Raw genomic sequence first — 15749 nt, forward strand, 5'->3', positions numbered from 1 at the left:
CCCAGTGTAACCTGTCGAGGTGGAAACCAGCCCAGTGTAACCTGTGGAGAACCAGCCCAGTGTAACCTGTGGAGGGGGAAACCAGCCCAGTGTAACCTGTGGAGAACCAGCCCAGTGTAACCTGTGGAGGGGGAAACCAGCCCAGTGTAACCTATGGAGGGGGAAACCAGCCCAGTGTAATCAGTGGAGAACCAGCCCAGTGTAACCTGTGGAGGGCAAACCAGCCCACTGTAACCTGTGGGGGGAGAAACCAGCCCACTGTAATCAGTGGAGGGGGAAACCAGCCCAGTGTAATCAGTGGAGGGGGAAACCAGCCCAGTGTAACCTGTGGAGGGGAAAACCAGCCCAGTATAATTTGTGGAGGGGGAAACCTGCCCAGTGTATCCTGTGGAGGGGGAAACCAGCCCAGTGTAATCCGTGGAGGGGGAAACCAGCCCAGTGTAACCTGTGGATTGAGAAACCAGCCCAGTGTAACCTGTCGAGGGGAAAATTAGCCCAGTGTAAAATGTGGAGGGGGAAACCAGCCCAGTGTAATCTGTGGAGGGGGAAACCAGCCCAGTGTAACCTGTAGACGGAGAAACCAGCCCAGTGTAACCTGTGGAGGGGGAAACCAGCCCAGTGTAATCTGTGGAGGGGGAAACCAGACCAGTGTAATCAGTGGAGGGGAAACCAGCCCAGTGTAACCTGTGGAGGGGGAAACCAGCCCAGTGTAACCTGTGGAGGGGGAAACCAGCCCAGTGTAACCTGTGGAGGGGGAAACGAGCCCAGTGTAATCCGTGGAGGGGGAAACCAGCCCAGTGTAATCCGTGGAGGGGGAAACCAGCCCATTGTAACCTGTGGAGAACCAGCCCAGTGTAACCTGTGGAGGGGGAAACCAGCCCAGTGTAATCAGTGGAGAACCAGCCCAGTGTAACCTGTGGACGGGGAAACCAGCCCAGTGTAATCAGTGGAGGGGGAAACCAGCCTAGTGTCACCTGTGGAGGGGGAAACCTGCCCAGTGTAACCTGTGGAGGGGGAAACCTGCCCAGTGTAACCTGTGGAGGGGGAAACCTGCCCAGTGTAATCCGTGGCGGGGGAAACCGGCCCAGTGTAACCTGTGGATTGAGAAACCAGCCCAGTGTAACCTGTCGAGGAGAAAATTAGCCCAGTGTAAAATGTGGAGGGGGAAACCAGCCCAGTGTAATATGTGCAGGGGGAACCAGCCCAGTGTAACCTGGGGAGGGGAAAACAGCCCAATGTAATCGGTGGAGGGAGAAACCAGCCCAGTGTAACCTGTGGAGAACCAGCCCAGTGTAACCTATGGAGGGGGAAACCAGCCCAGTGTAATCAGTGGAGGGGGAAACCAGCCCAGTGTAACCTGTGGAGGGGGAAACCAGCCCAGTGTAATCTGTGGAGGGAGAAACCAGCCCAGTGTAACCTGTGGAGGGAGAAACCAGCCCAGTGTAATCTGTGGAGGGAGAAACCAGCCCAGTGTAACCTGTGGAGGGGGAAACCAGCCCAGTGTAATCAGTGGAGGGGAAAACTAGCCCAGTGTAACCTGTGGAGGGGGAAACCAGCCCAGTGTAATCCGTGGAGGGGGAAACCAGCCCAGTGTAACCTGTCGCGGGGAAATTAGCCCAGTGTAAAATGTGGAGGGGGAAACCAGCCCAGTGTAATCTGTGGAGAAACAGCCCAGTGTAATCAGTGGATGGAGAAACCAGCCCAGCGTAATCTGTGGATGGAGAAACCTGCCCAGTGTAATCAGTGGAGGGGGAAACCAGCCCAGTGTAATCTGTGGAGGGGAAACCAGCCCGTTGGAACCTGTGGAGGGGGAAACCAGCCCAGTGTAACCTGTGGAGGGGGGAACCAGCCCAGTGTCATCTGTGGAGGGGGAAACCAGCCCAGTATAATCTGTGGAGGGGGAAACCAGCCCAGTGTAACCTTTGGAGGGAGAAACCAGCCCAGTGTAACCTTTCGAGGGGAACAGCAGCCCTGTGTAAACTGTGGAGAACGAGCTCAGTGTAATCAGTCGAGGGGAAACCAGCCCAGTGTAACCAGTGGAGGGGGAAACCAGCCCAGTGTAATCTGTGGAGGGGGAAACCAGCCCAGTGTAATCTGTGGAGGGGGAAACCAGCCCAGTGTAACCTGTAGACGGAGAAACCAGCCCAGTGTAACCTGTGGAGGGGGAAACTAGCCCAGTGTAATCTGTGGAGGGGGAAACCAGACCACTGTAATGAGTGGAGGGGAAACCAGCCCAGTGTAACCAGTGGAGGGGGAAACCAGCCCAGTGTAACCTGTGGAGGGGAAACCAGCCCAGTGTAACCTGTGGAGGGGGAAACCAGCCCAGTGTACCCAGTGGAGGGGGAAACCAGCCCAGTGTAACCAGTGGAGGGGGAAACCAGCCCAGTGTAACCAGTGGAGGGGGAAACCAGCCCAGTGTAACCTGTGGAGGGGAAACCAGCCCAGTGTAACCTGTGGAGGGGGAAACCAGCCCAGTGTAACCTGTGGAGGGGGAAACCAGCCCAGTGTAACCTGTGGAGGGGGAAACCAGCCAAATGTAATGTGTGGATGGAGAAACCAGCCCAGTGTAACCTGCGGAGGGAGAAATCAGCCCAGTGTAACCTGTTGAGGGGGAAACCAGCCCAGTGTAACCTGTGGAGGGGGAAACCGGCCCAATGTAATCTGTGGATGGAGAAACCAGCCCAGTGTAACCTGTGGAGGGAGAAATCAGCCCAGTGTAACCTGTGGAGGGGGAAACCAGCCCAGTGTAACCAGTGGAGGGGGAAACCAGCCCAGTGTAATCTGTGGATGGGGAAACCAGACCAGTGTAATCAGTGGAGTGGGAACCAGCCCAGTGTAACCAGTGGAGGGGGAAACCAGCCCAGTGTAACCTGTGGAGGGGGAAACCAGCCCAATGTAATCTGTGGAGGGAGAAACCAGCCCAGTGTAACCTGTGGAGGGAGAAACCAGCCCAGTGTAATCCGTGGAGGGGTAAACCAGCCCAGAGGAACCTGTGGAGGGGGAAACCAGCCCAGTGTAACCTGTGGAGGGAGAAACCAGCCCAGTGTAATCAGTGGAGGGGGAAACCAGCCCTGAGGAACATGTGGAGGGGATACCAGCCCAGTGTAACATGTGGAGGGGGAAACCAGCCCTGTGTAATCCGTGGAGGGGGAAACCAGCCCATTGCAATCTGTGGTGGGGGAACCAGCCCAGTGTAACCTGGGGAGGGGAAAACTGCCCAGTATAACCTGTGGAGAACCAGCCCAGTGTAACCTGTGGAGGGGAAACCAGCCCAGTGTAACCTATGGAGGAGGAAACCAGCCCAGTGTAATCAGTGGAGAACCAGCCCAGTGTCACCTGTGGAGGGGAATCCAGCCCAGTGTAACCTGTGGACGGGGAAACCAGCCCAGTGTAATCAGTGGAGGGGGAAACCAGCCCAGTGCCACCTGTGGTGGGGGAAACCAGCCCAGTGTAATTTGTGGAGGGGGAAACCTGCCCAGTGTAACCTGTGGAGGGGGAAACCTGCCCAGTGTAACCTGTGGAGGGGGAAACCTGCCCAGTGTAATCCGTGGAGGGGGAAACCGGCCCAGTGTAACCTGTGGATTGAGAAACCAGCCCAGTGTAACCTGTCGAGGGGAAAATTAGCCCAGTGTAAAATGTGGAGGGGAAACCAGCCCAGTGTAATATGTGCAGGGGGAACCAGCCCAGTGTAACCTGGGGAGTGGAAAACAGCCCAGTGTAACCAGTGAGGCGGGAAACCAGCCCAGTGTAACCTGTGGAGTACCAGCCCAGTGTAACCTATGGAGGGGGTAACCAGCCCAGTGTAACCTATGGAGGGGGAAACCAGCCCAGTGTAATCAGTGGAGGGGGAAACCCGCCCAGTGTAACCTGTGGAGGGGGAAACCAGCCCAGTGTAATCTGTGGAGGGGGAAACCAGTCCAGTGTAAACTGTGGAGGGGGAAACCAGCCCAGTGTAACCTATGGAGGGGGAAACCCGCCCAGTGTAACCTGTGGAGGGGGAAACCAGCCCAGTGTAATCTGTGGAGGGGGAAACCAGTCCAGTGTAAACTGTGGAGGGGGAAACCAGCCCAGTGTAACCTTTTGAGGGGGAACCAGCCCAGTGTAACCTATGGAGGGGGAAACCAGCCCAGTGTAACCTGTGGAGAACCAGCCCAGTGTAATCTGTGGAGGGAGAAACCAGCCCAGTGTAATCTGTGGAGGGGGAATCCAGCCCAGTGTAATCTGTGGAGGGAGAAACCTGCCCAGTGTAAACTGTGGAGGGGGAAACCAGCCCAGTGTAATCTGTGCAGGGCGAAACCTGCCCAGTGTAATCAGTGGAGGGGGAAACCAGCCCAGTGTAACCTGTGGAGGGGGGAACCAGCCCAGTGTCATCTGTGGAGGGGGAAACCAGCCCAGTATAATCTGTGGAGGGGGAAACCAGCCCAGTGTAACCTTTGGAGGGAGAAACCAGCCCAGTGTAACCTTTCGAGGGGAACAGCAGCCCTGTGTAAACTGTGGAGAACGAGCTCAGTGTAATCAGTCGAGGGGAAACCAGCCCAGTGTAACCAGTGGAGGGGGAAACCAGCCCAGTGTAATCTGTGGAGGGGGAAACCAGCCCAGTGTAACCTGTAGACGGAGAAACCAGCCCAGTGTAACCTGTGGAGGGGGAAACTAGCCCAGTGTAATCTGTGGAGGGGGAAACCAGCCCAGTGTAATCTGTGGAGGGGAAACCAGCCCAGTGTAACCTGTGGAGGGGGAAACCAGCCCAGTGTAACCTGTGGAGGGGGAAACCAGCCAAATGTAATGTGTGGATGGAGAAACCAGCCCAGTGTAACCTGCGGAGGGAGAAATCAGCCCAGTGTAACCTGTTGAGGGGGAAACCAGCCCAGTGTAACCTGTGGAGGGGGAAACCAGCCAAATGTAATGTGTGGATGGAGAAACCAGCCCAGTGTAACCTGTGGAGGGGAAACCAGCCCAGTGTAACCTGTGGAGGGGAAACCAGCCCAGTGTAACCTGTGGAGGGGAAACCAGCCCAGTGTAACCTGTGGAGGGGGAAACCAGCCCAGTGTAACCTGTGGAGGGGGAAACCAGCCAAATGTAATGTGTGGATGGAGAAACCAGCCCAGTGTAATGAGTGGAGGGGAAACCAGCCCAGTGTAATCAGTGGAGGGGAAACCAGCCCAGTGTAACCTGTGGAGGGGAAACCAGCCCAGTGTAACCTGTGGAGGGGAAACCAGCCCAGTGTAACCTGTGGAGGGGGAAACCAGCCCAGTGTAACCTGTGGAGGGGGAAACCAGCCAAATGTAATGTGTGGATGGAGAAACCAGCCCAGTGTAACCTGCGGAGGGAGAAATCAGCCCAGTGTAACCTGTTGAGGGGGAAACCAGCCCAGTGTAACCTGTGGAGGGGGAAACCGGCCCAATGTAATCTGTGGATGGAGAAACCAGCCCAGTGTAACCTGTGGAGGGAGAAATCAGCCCAGTGTAACCTGTGGAGGGGGAAACCAGCCCAGTGTAACCAGTGGAGGGGGAAACCAGCCCAGTGTAATCTGTGGATGGGGAAACCAGACCAGTGTAATCAGTGGAGTGGGAACCAGCCCAGTGTAACCAGTGGAGGGGGAAACCAGCCCAATGTAATCTGTGGAGGGAGAAACCAGCCCAGTGTAACCTGTGGAGGGGGAAACCAGCCCAATGTAATCTGTGGAGGGAGAAACCAGCCCAGTGTAACCTGTGGAGGGAGAAACCAGCCCAGTGTAATCAGTGGAGGGAGAAACCAGCCCAGTGTAATCCGTGGAGGGGTAAACCAGCCCAGAGGAACCTGTGGAGGGGGAAACCAGCCCAGTGTAACCTGTGGAGGGAGAAACCAGCCCAGTGTAACCTGTGGAGGGAGAAACCAGCCCAGTGTAATCAGTGGAGGGAGAAACCAGCCCAGTGTAATCCGTGGAGGGGTAAACCAGCCCAGAGGAACCTGTGGAGGGGGAAACCAGCCCAGTGTAACCTGTGGAGGGAGAAACCAGCCCAGTGTAATCAGTGGAGGGGGAAACCAGCCCTGAGGAACATGTGGAGGGGATACCAGCCCAGTGTAACATGTGGAGGGGGAAACCAGCCCAGTGTAACCTGTGGAGGGGGAAACCAGCCCTGTGTAATCCGTGGAGGGGGAAACCAGCCCATTGCAATCTGTGGTGGGGGAACCAGCCCAGTGTAACCTGGGGAGGGGAAAACTGCCCAGTATAACCTGTGGAGAACCAGCCCAGTGTAACCTGTGGAGGGGGAAACCAGCCCAGTGTAACCTATGGAGGAGGAAACCAGCCCAGTGTAATCAGTGGAGAACCAGCCCAGTGTCACCTGTGGAGGGGAATCCAGCCCAGTGTAACCTGTGGACGGGGAAACCAGCCCAGTGTAATCAGTGGAGGGGGAAACCAGCCCAGTGCCACCTGTGGTGGGGGAAACCAGCCCAGTGTAATTTGTGGAGGGGGAAACCTGCCCAGTGTAACCTGTGGAGGGGGAAACCTGCCCAGTGTAACCTGTGGAGGGGGAAACCTGCCCAGTGTAATCCGTGGAGGGGGAAACCGGCCCAGTGTAACCTGTGGATTGAGAAACCAGCCCAGTGTAACCTGTCGAGGGGAAAATTAGCCCAGTGTAAAATGTGGAGGGGAAACCAGCCCAGTGTAATATGTGCAGGGGGAACCAGCCCAGTGTAACCTGGGGAGTGGAAAACAGCCCAGTGTAACCAGTGAGGCGGGAAACCAGCCCAGTGTAACCTGTGGAGAACCAGCCCAGTGTAACCTATGGAGGGGGTAACCAGCCCAGTGTAACCTATGGAGGGGGAAACCAGCCCAGTGTAATCAGTGGAGGGGGAAACCAGCCCAGTGTAAACTGTGGAGGGAGAAACCAGCCCAGTGTAATATATGGAGGGGGAAACCAGCCCAGTGTAACCTATGGAGGGGGAAACCAGCCCAGTGTAATCTGTGGAGGGAGAAACCCGCCCAGTGTAATATATGGAGGGGGAAACCAGCCCAGTGTAATCTGTGGAGGGAGAAACCAGCCCAGTGTAATATATGGAGGGGGAAACCAGCCCAGTGTAACCTGTGGAGGGGGAAACCAGCCCAGTGTAATCTGTGGAGGGAGAAACCAGCCCAGTGTAATATATGGAGGGGGAAACCAGCCCAGTGTAACCTGTGGAGGGGGAAACTAGCCCAGTGTAATCTGTGGAGGGGGAAACCAGTCCAGTGTAAACTGTGGAGGGGGGAACCTGCCCAGTGTAACCTGCCCAGTGTAACCTGTGGAGGGGGAAACCAGCCCGGTGTAACCTGTGGAGGGGGAAACCTGCCCAGTGTAATCTGTGGAGGGAGAAACCAGCCCAGTGTAACCTGTGGAGGGGGAAACCAGCCCAGTGTAACCTGTGGAGGGGGAAACCAGCCCAGTGTAATCTGTAGAGGGGGTAACCTGCCCAGTGTAATCGGTGGAGGGAGAAACCAGCCCAGTGTAATCAGTGGAGGGGGAAACCAGCCCAGTGTAATCCGTGGAGGGGGTAACCAGCCCAGTGTAACCTGTGGAGGGGGAAACCAGCCCAGTGTAACCAGTGGAGGGGAAACAGCCCAGTGTAATCTGTGGATGGAGAAACCAGCCCAGTGTAATCAGTGGAGGGGGAACCAGCCCAGTGCAATCCGTGGAGGGAGAAACCCTCCCAGTGTAATCTGTGGAGGGGGAATCCAGCCTAGTGTAAGCTGTGGAGGGGGAAACCAGCCCAGTGTAATCGGTGGAGGGGGAATCCAGCCTAGTGTAAGCTGTGGAGGGGGAAACCAGCCCAGTGTAACCTGTGGAGGGGGAAACCAGCCCAGTGTAATCTGTGGATGGAGAAACCAGCCCAGTGTAATCAGTGGAGGGAGAAACCTGCCCAGTGTAATCAGTGGAGGGGGAAACCAGCCCTGTGTAATCCGTGGAGGGGGAAACCATCCCAGTGTAACCTGTCGAGGGGAAAGGCAGCCCTGTGTAAACTGTGGAGAACGAGCCCAGTGTAATCAGTGGAGGGGAAACCAGCTCAGTGTAACCAGTGGAGGGAGAAACCAGCCCAGTGTAACCTATCGCGGGGAAAATTAGCCCAGTGTAAAATGTGGAGGGGCAAACCAGCCCAGTGTAATCTGTGGAGAAACAGCCCAGTGTAATCTGAGGTGGGGGAAACCAGCCCAGTGTAATCAGTGGAGGGGGAACCAGACCAGTATAACCGGTGGAGGGGGAAACCAGCCCAGTGTAATCAGTGGAGGGGGAAGCCAGCCCAGAGGAACTTGTGGAGGGGATACCAGCCCAGTGTAACATGTGGAGGGGGAAACCAGCCCAGTGTAACCTGTGGAGGGGGAAACCAGCCCAGTGTAATCCGTGGAGGGGGAAACCAGCCCATTGTAATCTGTGGTGGGGGAACCAGCCCAGTGTAACCTGGGGAGGGGGAAACCAGCCCAGTGTAACCTGTGGAGGGGAAAATTAGCCCAGTGTAACCTGTCGAGGGGTAGACCAGCCCAGTGTAACCTGTGGAGAACCAGCCCAGTGTAGCCCGTGGAGGGGGAAACCAGCCCAGTGTAACCTATGGAGGGGGAAACCAGCCCAGTGTAACCTATGGAGGGGGAAACCAGCCCAGTGTAATCAGTGGAGAACCAGCCCAGTGTAACCTGTGGAGGGGAAACCAGCCCAGTGTAACCTGTGGAGGGAGAAACCAGCCCAGTGTAATCTGTGGAGGGAGAACCCAGCCCAGTGTAATCAGTGGAGGGGGAAACCAGCCCAGTGTAACCTGTGGAGGGGGAAACCAGCCCGGTGTAATTTGTGGAGGGGGAAACCTGCCCAGTGTAATCCGTGGAGGGGGAAACCAGCCCAGTGTAATCCATGGAGGGGGAAACCAGCCCAGTGTAACCTGTCGCGGGGAAAATTAGCCCAGTGTAAAATGTGGAGGGGGAAACCAGCCCAGTGTAATCTGTGGAGAAACAGCCCAGTGTTATCTGTGGTGGGGGAAACCAGCCCAGTGTAATCAGTGGAGGGGGAACCAGACCAGTATACCCGGTGGAGGGGGAAACCAGCCCAGTGTAATCAGTGGAGGGGGAAACTAGCCCAGAGGAACTTGTGGTGGGGATACCAGCCCAGTGTAACCTGTGGAGGGGGAAACCAGCCCAGTGTAATCCGTGGAGGGGGAAACCAGCCCATTGTAATCTGTGGTGGGGGAACCAGCCCAGTGTAACCTGGGGAGGGGAAAACAGCCCAGTATAACCTGTCGAGGGGGAAACCAGCCCAGTGTAACCTGTGGAGGGGGAAACCAGCCCAGTGTAACCTATGGAGGGGGAAACCAGCCCAGTGTAATCAGTGGAGAACCAGCCCAGTGTAACCTGTGGAGGGGAAACCAGCCCAGTGTAACCTGTGGAGGGAGAAACCAGCCCAGTGTAACCTGTGGACGGGGAAACCAGCCCAGTGTAATCAGTGGAGGGGGAAACCAGCCCAGTGCAACCTGTGGAGGGGGAAACCAGCCCAGTGTAATTTGTGGAGGGGGAAACCTGCCCAGTGTAACCTGTGGAGGGGGAAACCTGCCCAGTGTAATCCGTGGAGGGGGAAACCAGCCCAGTGTAACCTGTGGATTGAGAAACCAGCCCAGTGTAACCTGTCGAGGGGTAAATTAGCCCAGTGTAAAATGTGGAGGGGGAAACCAGCCCAGTGTATCATGTGCAGGGGGAACCAGCCCAGTGTAACCTGGGGAGGGGAAAACAGCCCAATGTAACCAATGGAGGGGGAAACCAGCCCAGTGTAACCTGTGGAGAACCAGCCCAGTGTACCCTTGGAGGGGGAAACCAGCCCAGTGTAACCTATGGAGGGGGAAACCGGCCCAGTGTAACCTGTGGAGAACCAGCCCAGTGTAATCTGTGGAGGGAGAAACCAGCCCAGTGTAACCAGTGGAGGGGGAAACCAGCCCAGTGTAATCTGTGGAGGGGGAATCCAGCCCAGTGTACTCTGTGGAGGGAGAAACCTGCCCAGTGTAAACTGTGGAGGGGGAAACCAGCCCAGTGTAATTAGTGGAGGGAGAAACCAGCCCAGTGTAATATATGGAGGGGGAAACCAGCCCAGTGTAATCAGTGGAGGGGGAAACCAGCCCAGTGTAACCTGTTGAGGGGGTACCAGCCCAGTGTAACCTATGGAGGGGGAAACCAGCCCAGTGTAACCTGTGGAGAACCAGCCCTGTGTAATCTGTGGAGGGGAAACCAGCCCTGTGTAATCTGTGGAGGGAGAAACCAGCCCAGTGTAACCAGTGGAGGGGGAAACCAGCCCAGTGTAATCTGTGGAGGGGGAATCCAGCCCAGTGTAATCTGTGCAGGGCAATACCAGCCCAGTGTAATCTGTGGAGGGAGAAACCAGCCCAGTGTAATATATGGAGGGGGAAACCAGCCCAGTGTAATCAGTGGAGGGGGAAACCAGCCCAGTGTAACCTGTGGAGGGGGAAACCAGCCCAGTGTAATCTGTGGCGGGAGAATCCAGCCCAGTGTAATCTGTGGAGGCGGAAACCAGTCCAGTGTAAACTGTGGAGGGGGAAACCAGCCCAGTGTAACCTGTTGAGGGGGAACCAGCCCAGTGTAACCTGTTGAGGGGGAACCTGCCCAGTGTAACCTGTGGAGAACCAGCCCAGTGTAACCTGTGGAGAACCAGCCCAGTGTAACTAGTGGAGGGGGAAACCAGCCCACTGTAACCTGTGGAGGGAGAAACCAGCCCAGTGTAACCTGTGGAGAACCAGCCCAGTGTCACCTGTGGAGAACCAGCCCAGTGTAACTAGTGGAGGGGGAAACCAGCCCAGTGTAACCTGTAGAGGGGGATCCAGCCCAGTGTAATTTGTGGAGAACCAGCCCAGTGTAACCTGTGGAGAACCAGCCCAGTGTAACCTGTGGAGGGAGAAACCAGCCCAGTGTAACCTGTGGAGAACCAGCCCAGTGTAATCTGTGGAGAGGGAAACCAGACCAGTGTAACCTGTGGAGGGGGAAACCAGACCAGTGTAACCTGTGGAGGGAGAAACCAGCCCAGTGTAACCGGTGGAGGGGGATCCAGCCCAGTGTAACCTGTGGAGAACCAGCCCAGTGTCACCTGTGGAGAACCAGCCCAGTGTCACCTGTGGAGAACCAGCCCAGTGTAATCAGTGGAGGGAGAAACCAGCCCAGTGTAACCGGTGGAGGGGGATCCAGCCCAGTGTAACCTGTGGAGAACCAGCCCAGTGTCACCTGTGGAGAACCAGCCCAGTGTCACCTGTGGAGAACCAGCCCAGTGTAATCAGTGGAGGGGGAAACCAGACCAGTGTAATCTGTGGAGGGAGAAACCAGCCCAGTGTAACCTGTGGAGGGAGAAACCAGCCCAGTGTAACCTGTGGAGGGGGAACCAGCCCAGTGTAACCTGTGGAGGGGGAACCAGCCCAGTGTAACCTGTGGAGGGAGAAACCAGCCCAGTGTAATCGGTGGAGGGGGATCCAGCCCAGTGTAAGCGTGGGGGGGGGAACCAGCCCAATGTAACCTGTGGAGAGCCAGCCCAGTGTAACCTGTGGAGAACCAGCCCAGTGTAACCTGTGGATGGACAAACCAGCCCAGTGGAACCTGTGAAGAACCAGCCCAGTGTCACCTGTGGAGAACCAGCCCAGTGTAATCAGTGGAGGGGGAAACCAGCCCAGTGTAACCTGTGGAGAGAGAAACCAGCCCAGTGTAACCGGTGGAGGGGGATCCAGCCCAGTGTAACCTGTGGAGGGGGAAACCAGCCCAGTGTAATCAGTGGAGGGGGATCCAGCCCAGTGTAACCTGTGGAGAACCAGCCCAGTGTAATCTGTGGAGGGGGAACCAGCCCAATGTAACCTGTGGAGAACCAGCCCATTGTCACCTGTGGAGAACCAGCCCAGTGTAACCTGTGGAGAACCTGCCCAGTGTCACCTTTGGAGAACCAGCCCAGTGTAATCAGTGGAGGGGGAAACCAGCCCAGTGTAACCTGTGGAGGGGGATCCAGCCCAGTGTAACCTGTGGACGGGGAAACCAGCCCAGTGTAATCTGTGGAGGGAGAAACCAGCCCAGTGTAACCTGTGGAGGGAGAAACCAGCCCAGTGTAACCTGTGGAGGGGGATCCAGCCCAGTGTAACCTGTGGAGGGGGATCCAGCCCAGTGTAACCTGTGGACGGGGAAACCAGCCCAGTGTAATCTGTGGAGGGAGAAACCAGCCCAGTGTAATCGGTGGAGGGGGATCCAGCCCAGTGTAACCTGTGGAGGGGGAACCAGCCCAATGTAACCTGTGGAGAGCCAGCCCAGTGTAACCTGTGGAGAGCCAGCCCAGTGTAATCTGTGGAGAACCAGCCCAGTGTAACCTGTGGAGAACCAGCCCAGTGTAACCTGTGGAGAACCAGCCCAGTGTAACCTGTGGAGAACCAGCCCAGTGTAACCTGTGGAGATCCAGCCCAGTGTAACCTGTGGAGAACCAGCCCAGTGTAACCTGTGGAGAACCAGCCCAGTGTAACCTGTGGAAAACCAGCCCAGTGTAACCTGTGGAGAGCCAGCCCAGTGTAACCTGTGGAGAGCCAGCCCAGTGTAACCTGTGGAGATCCAGCCCAGTGTAACCTGTGGAGAGCCAGCCCAGTGTAACCTGTGGAGATCCAGCCCAGTGTAACCTGTGGAGAACCAGCCCAGTGTAACCTGTGGAGAACCAGCCCAGTGTAACCTGTGGAGAACCAGCCCAGTGTAACCTGTGGAGATCCAGCCCAGTGTAACCTGTGGAGAACCAGCCCAGTGTAACCTGTGGAGAACCAGCCCAGTGTAACCTGTGGAGATCCAGCCCAGTGTAACCTGTGGAGATCCAGCCCAGTGTAACCTGTGTCCCCCTCTGAATAGACCCACCTTGATCTCTCAGTCCAGTTCTTGTCAATCCCACTTTGGCAATGGCAGATCTTATGGAGGTGGAGAAGATAATTCTGGAGTGGTAGGCCAGACTATTAATTACAAAGTGGGAGAGGAGTAAGAAGATGCAGGTTCAAATTCATTCAAGGTGAATTTCGGACTTGTGTCAAGACGGTTCCCTTCTCACAGAATCATCTTACATGGCCCTGCCTCCCAGCTGAAATAATGGTGGTGACAATTTGTGAATCCTTTAGCACATAATTGAATGCTGCATTGGAGAGACTCTGTTATGTTTCCAGATAGGTGGGTCTCTGATGGACTGAATGGCCTTCCTTATCCTGTGCTGTACTATTGCTGCCATCTAGTGCTCCAGTGAGTAACGGCAGCTTGAAAGGCCAGAGTCTGCTTAAACTGAAGGGGCACTATCGAGAGTCAGATGGTTGCAGTGTGCCTCAAACTGTCAAGAGTGTTAAGAACAGTCCCTATCAACAAGAGAGCAGGAACACTGCGACAGATATGGTTCCTAGTAATGTAAGCCCAGGACCAGACAGGGCGCTTGAAAGATTGAACAAAGTGGCCTGGCAGCTGGGACCCCCTGACATCCAAGCAAGCAAAGTGCAGAGCAAACTCCACCGCACAGGGTATAGACCTGTGGGACATTGGGTGGTCAGCTTAAAACCATTAGAGTGTGCTGTTTAGGTGAGTCATTTTGAGAGAGTTTACTCGATTAGGATCGGGACCCTCCATCCACTCACTCATAAAAAAACTCCTTACAAACTGGTACAGCTCTAATATAGAGGGAGGGATTTTAACCTCCTAACCCACTGGAAAGCAGGTCTGAAGTCTCAGAGGGAGGATTCAGGACTGAAGAGGCAGTGGAGTCCCATTCTGGGCCCCACAAGGAAATTTGGGCCTCCCTTTCTCTCTGATCCCTTGTCTCCCTCCACGACCTCCTACTAACCCCCCACCTTACCTTAATAGAGTCATACAGCACAGAAACAGGCCCTTGGGCCCATCATGTCTGTGCCGGCCATCAAGCACCTAACTATTCTAATCCCATTTTCCAGCACTTGGCCCGTAGCCTTGTATGCTATGGCGTTTCAAGTGCTCATCGAAATACTTCTTAAATGTTGTGAGGGTTCCTGCCTCTACCACCTCTTCAGGCAGTGTGTTCCAGATTCCAAAAGCCCTCTGGGTGAAAACATTTTTCCTCAAATCCCCTCTAAACCTCCTACCCCTTACCTTAAATCTATGCCCCCTGGTTATTGACCCCTCCGCTAAAGAAAAAAGTTTCTTCCTATCTAACCTATCAATGCCCCTCTTAATTTTGTATACCTCAATCAGGTACCCCCTCAGCCTTCTCTGCTCTAAGGAAAACAACCCTAGCCTATCCAGTCTCTCTTCATAGCTGAAATGCTCCAGCCCAGGCAACATCGTGGTGAATCTCCTCTGAACCCTCTCCAGTGCAGTCACATCCTTCCTTCAGTGTGGTGCCCAGAACTGCACACAGTACTCCAGCTGTGGCCTAACTAGCATTTTATACAGCTAACCATAATGCTGGGGTCTGACCTTCAGACCTCCTGTAGTATTGCTCAATATGAGTCTCAGGACAGGAGCAATGTTGGAGGAACTGTGCAGTGCATGATTCTTCTGTTTGGGTCGAGCTCTGACCCTCTCAGGCTACGGATAAGCTGTTCTGCAAAAATCAGATCCAGCCCTACACTCTGCTGAGATCTCTGCACTCATCTCAATTCCTGCATTTTGCCCATCCCCAATTTTAATCGTTCCACCATTGGTAGCCATGCCTCTTTTGCTTGGGCCCTGCGCTCTGGAATTCCCTCCCTAAACCTCTCCGCCTCTCTACTTCTCCTCCTTTATGATGCTTTTCTGTGGCCAAGCTTCTGGTCATCTGCTGTAAGATCACCTTATGTGTCTCAGTCAAGTTTTGTTTATTGTGAAGTTTGAAATGTTTTATTATGTTAAGGATGCTATATAAATACACATTGTTGTTGATTGTTAGAGAAGTGTCTTGTGATATGCAGGTATGGTTACAGCTGATTAATATTTTATCCTGTGTTCTAGTCTCCATAGATGGAGTGGAGTGGAATGATGTCAAGTTCTTCCAGCTGGCTGCACAGTGGCCCACTCACGTTAAGTACTTCCCTGTGGGAATATTCGGATACTCAAAGAGTGTGTGATAGGTGGGATCGGATTGGATCAGACTGTGGGTCGTGCTGCCCCGACCTTATCCTGTGGAATAACTCAGATTCTGGCACTGACCTGTGTTTTTATTTAAAAGCCAGAGAGAAAAGTTGACATGGTTTTTTTTAAAAATTCGGAACCACATTATTCAGTGTGGATTACAGACTGAGGGCCTCTAACAGCTCTCTTCACAGATGCACTTTCCAGAAGGTTATTGTCTACATGAATTCGTAACTTTGAAATAAAGAAAAGAACCAGGAAGAAGGCTCCCTGCGTACAACTCGATGGAATCTTTTCATACAACACTCTGATGAACTGTCACAAATGCTGCTGATTCTCACACACGGTATAATCCTGCCATCTTGTTATAAGGCAGAGTGGGGGAGAGAGAAAAGTGTCTTATTCCCATCCACCACTAACCCAGTCTCTCCAAGTTACAAACTGCCATTCTCAATACCCCTGTTCTGCAGCCAGTGACCCCACACCACGCCCCCCAACCCCCCCCCCCCCCCCCCCCCCCACAGAATGAGCTGCCCAAGACAGAGACCACACTTCATCTCTGCCTTTCCACCCATGGATTCAAGTTACAGCACAGTCATGTGTAGAAATCAAAATAGGAGACCAATAAATAAACCTACAATTTGTACTCTGACTGCCCAAGGTATACAGAGATATAGCAACAGGCTGA

General features: G+C 54.8%; 1 protein-coding gene across 2 annotated transcripts in view; it reads left to right on the forward strand.

Moving 5' to 3' along the window:
• si:ch211-126j24.1 (phosphofurin acidic cluster sorting protein 1) overlaps positions 1–15541 on the forward strand; it is an 862277-nt gene extending 846736 nt beyond the window's left edge. For both annotated transcript variants that reach the window (XM_068028323.1, XM_068028324.1), the window contains exon 24: positions 14942–15541. In XM_068028323.1, coding sequence (XP_067884424.1) covers positions 14942–15057 — 116 coding nt within the window. In that variant the 3' untranslated portion in view covers positions 15058–15541. The remainder of the gene's footprint in view (positions 1–14941) is intronic.
• The last annotated feature ends 208 nt before the right edge of the window (positions 15542–15749 follow it).

Source organism: Heterodontus francisci, chromosome 3 (genome assembly GCF_036365525.1).
Source record: "Heterodontus francisci isolate sHetFra1 chromosome 3, sHetFra1.hap1, whole genome shotgun sequence".
NCBI classification, from domain to species: Eukaryota; Metazoa; Chordata; class Chondrichthyes; order Heterodontiformes; family Heterodontidae; genus Heterodontus; species Heterodontus francisci.